Source organism: Condylura cristata, unplaced genomic scaffold (genome assembly GCF_000260355.1).
Source record: "Condylura cristata isolate star-nosed mole 26May11 unplaced genomic scaffold, ConCri1.0 scaffold00004, whole genome shotgun sequence".
Classification (NCBI taxonomy): Eukaryota; Metazoa; Chordata; class Mammalia; order Eulipotyphla; family Talpidae; genus Condylura; species Condylura cristata.
Genome location: NW_004567105.1, coordinates 238,334 through 240,199, shown reverse-complemented (window position 1 = coordinate 240,199; position 1,866 = coordinate 238,334). Strand labels below are relative to the sequence as shown.

The window sequence follows — 1,866 nt, the reverse complement described above, 5'->3', positions numbered from 1 at the left end:
CAGGGCCGAGCTGGACGCCGCGCGCGAGACGCAGCCGCGCCGCCTCAGGGCCCTGCACCCCTCAGCCGGGCACCACGGCCCTAATAAACACTGCAGCGGACCCCGGCGTGGCTTTGTGGGGGGAGCGGACCCTGGCGTGGCCTTTGCGGCTGCTGATGCTGCCGCCCCCCCCGTCCGGGGCGGCGGCCTGTGGCCAGGGCCCGAGCGACCGCGTCTGGAGGGCCAGGAGGGTGTGCCTGCCGGGCTGGCCACTGGGCAGAGCACACAGGCAGCCCTGCCAGCTGAGAGCCCCTTGCCCATGTCTGGCTGGCACAGGGTGGGGCAGCCTCTACGGGGGCGTCTCGCAGGTGAAATGTGGGGTCCTGCCGTGGGTGGTCACCTGGAGATCACCTGGCTGCCCCCGGGGCCGCCTTGTGCACCTGGCGCTGCTGGGTGAGGCGGCCACCTGGGACCACTGCCAGTGGCTGGGGCCGCCGATGGCAGCGGTGGGGCCCCACAGTAGCTAGGCCCAGGTTGGCATCGGGGGCCAGAGTCCCAGGAGGACACGGGCGGCCCTGGCCTTGTGCCTGTCCGCGGCCTGGGGCTGCTTCCTGTGGGGCTCCGGGGCCAGTGTCCCAGCTCAGCTGCAAAGGACGTCGGCCCTGGGCGGAGGCCACCTGTGGTGGGGCTGCCAGAGGCCTGTCGGGAGCACCCCGCCCCGCCCAGCAGAGGCGGCCAGTCCGTGGGGACCCCGGGCAGGCCCCTCAGAGCCCTGTTTGCGGCCTCTCCTGGGGAGGAGCAGTGTGTGCCTGGCGGGTGACGGTGGCATCTCCGCTGGCCACCGTGTGTCCCCTGGCGACGTTGGGGGCCAGGGAAACCCCGGCCTTGGTGTGGACAGAGGTCGCTGGCCAGGCCAGCTTGGTCGGGTGCCTGCACAGGCTGCGGGCTCCGGCCCAGTCAGCCTGGCCCGAGGGCTGCCCGCCGGGGCTGCTGGCAGGGTTCAGGCCAGGGTGCTGGACTTGGGGTTCTAGCCTCATCTCCGCCGAGCTCCCCGGGACAGACCGTGCTGTGGCCCCCTGCGAAGCTGCAGGGCCCACATCCAGCGCGCCCCCACCCAGTGGCTACCCCAACCCGCCGGGGCCTGGGGCACCTCCCGCAAGGCCGGACGCCACCGCCAGGGACGTGACGTGGCCTGTGGCAGGCGGCCTCACGACACCCACGCCCCCAGTGGCACCTGCCCTCGGCCCCCTCGGCATCGCACCCACTGCCCAGGTGGTTGAGGAAGAAGGGGGGTACTCGCCCCACACAGGAGGGGCCTGGCCAGCCCCAGATGCTGGTGCCGGAGTGGCGCTCGCCGGCCCCTCCCCAGGGTGGGCGCACGCGTCGTGGGGCTGGACCCGGGGCCCTGGGGTGGCGCGCCACAGAGCCAGCCAGACCGCAGTACTGACCCTGGGCCGGGAGGCCAGGGCAGCCGACTGCTCCCGCAGGGGCCACCAGCACCACCAAGGATGGCCAGACCCAGGCCCTGGTGCTGCCCACGGTGGGGCTGCGGCTGAGAGGGCTGGGGGAGGGGGCGGGTCGGCCAGGAGGCCGCAGGGCGGGGCACCGCGCCACGGGGTCCCCCCACGCTGCTGTGCCCACAGCCGCACCTCCGTGCTCACGGAGGGTGCAGCCGGCCAGAGCCTGGGTGCGGGGGGCGCCCTCAGCACGCGCGGAGCAACGGCGGGGCGGGGCGGGGCGGGAAAGCCAGAACACGCGGTAAATAAGGGGTCCTGCGGGCGTCCGCCTCCCGCCGGCCGAGGTCCCCTGGCGAAGGTCGGGAAGGGCCCAAAGCGCCCGGACCCGAACGTCCCCCGGGGCGGCTGCAGGGCGGCTGGCCGGGGCCGC

At 74.7% G+C, this 1,866-nt stretch overlaps 1 protein-coding gene across 1 annotated transcript in view; it reads left to right on the top strand.

Annotated features, from left to right (window-relative positions):
- MOV10L1 (Mov10 RISC complex RNA helicase like 1) overlaps nucleotides 1-506 on the top strand; it is a 16,900-nt gene extending 16,394 nt beyond the window's left edge. Inside the window, exons 22-23 of the mRNA XM_012735083.1 lie at nucleotides 4-230; nucleotides 316-506. Of these exons, the coding sequence (XP_012590537.1) occupies nucleotides 4-230; nucleotides 316-506 (418 nt within the window). The remainder of the gene's footprint in view (nucleotides 1-3; nucleotides 231-315) is intronic.
- The last annotated feature ends 1,360 nt before the right edge of the window (nucleotides 507-1,866 follow it).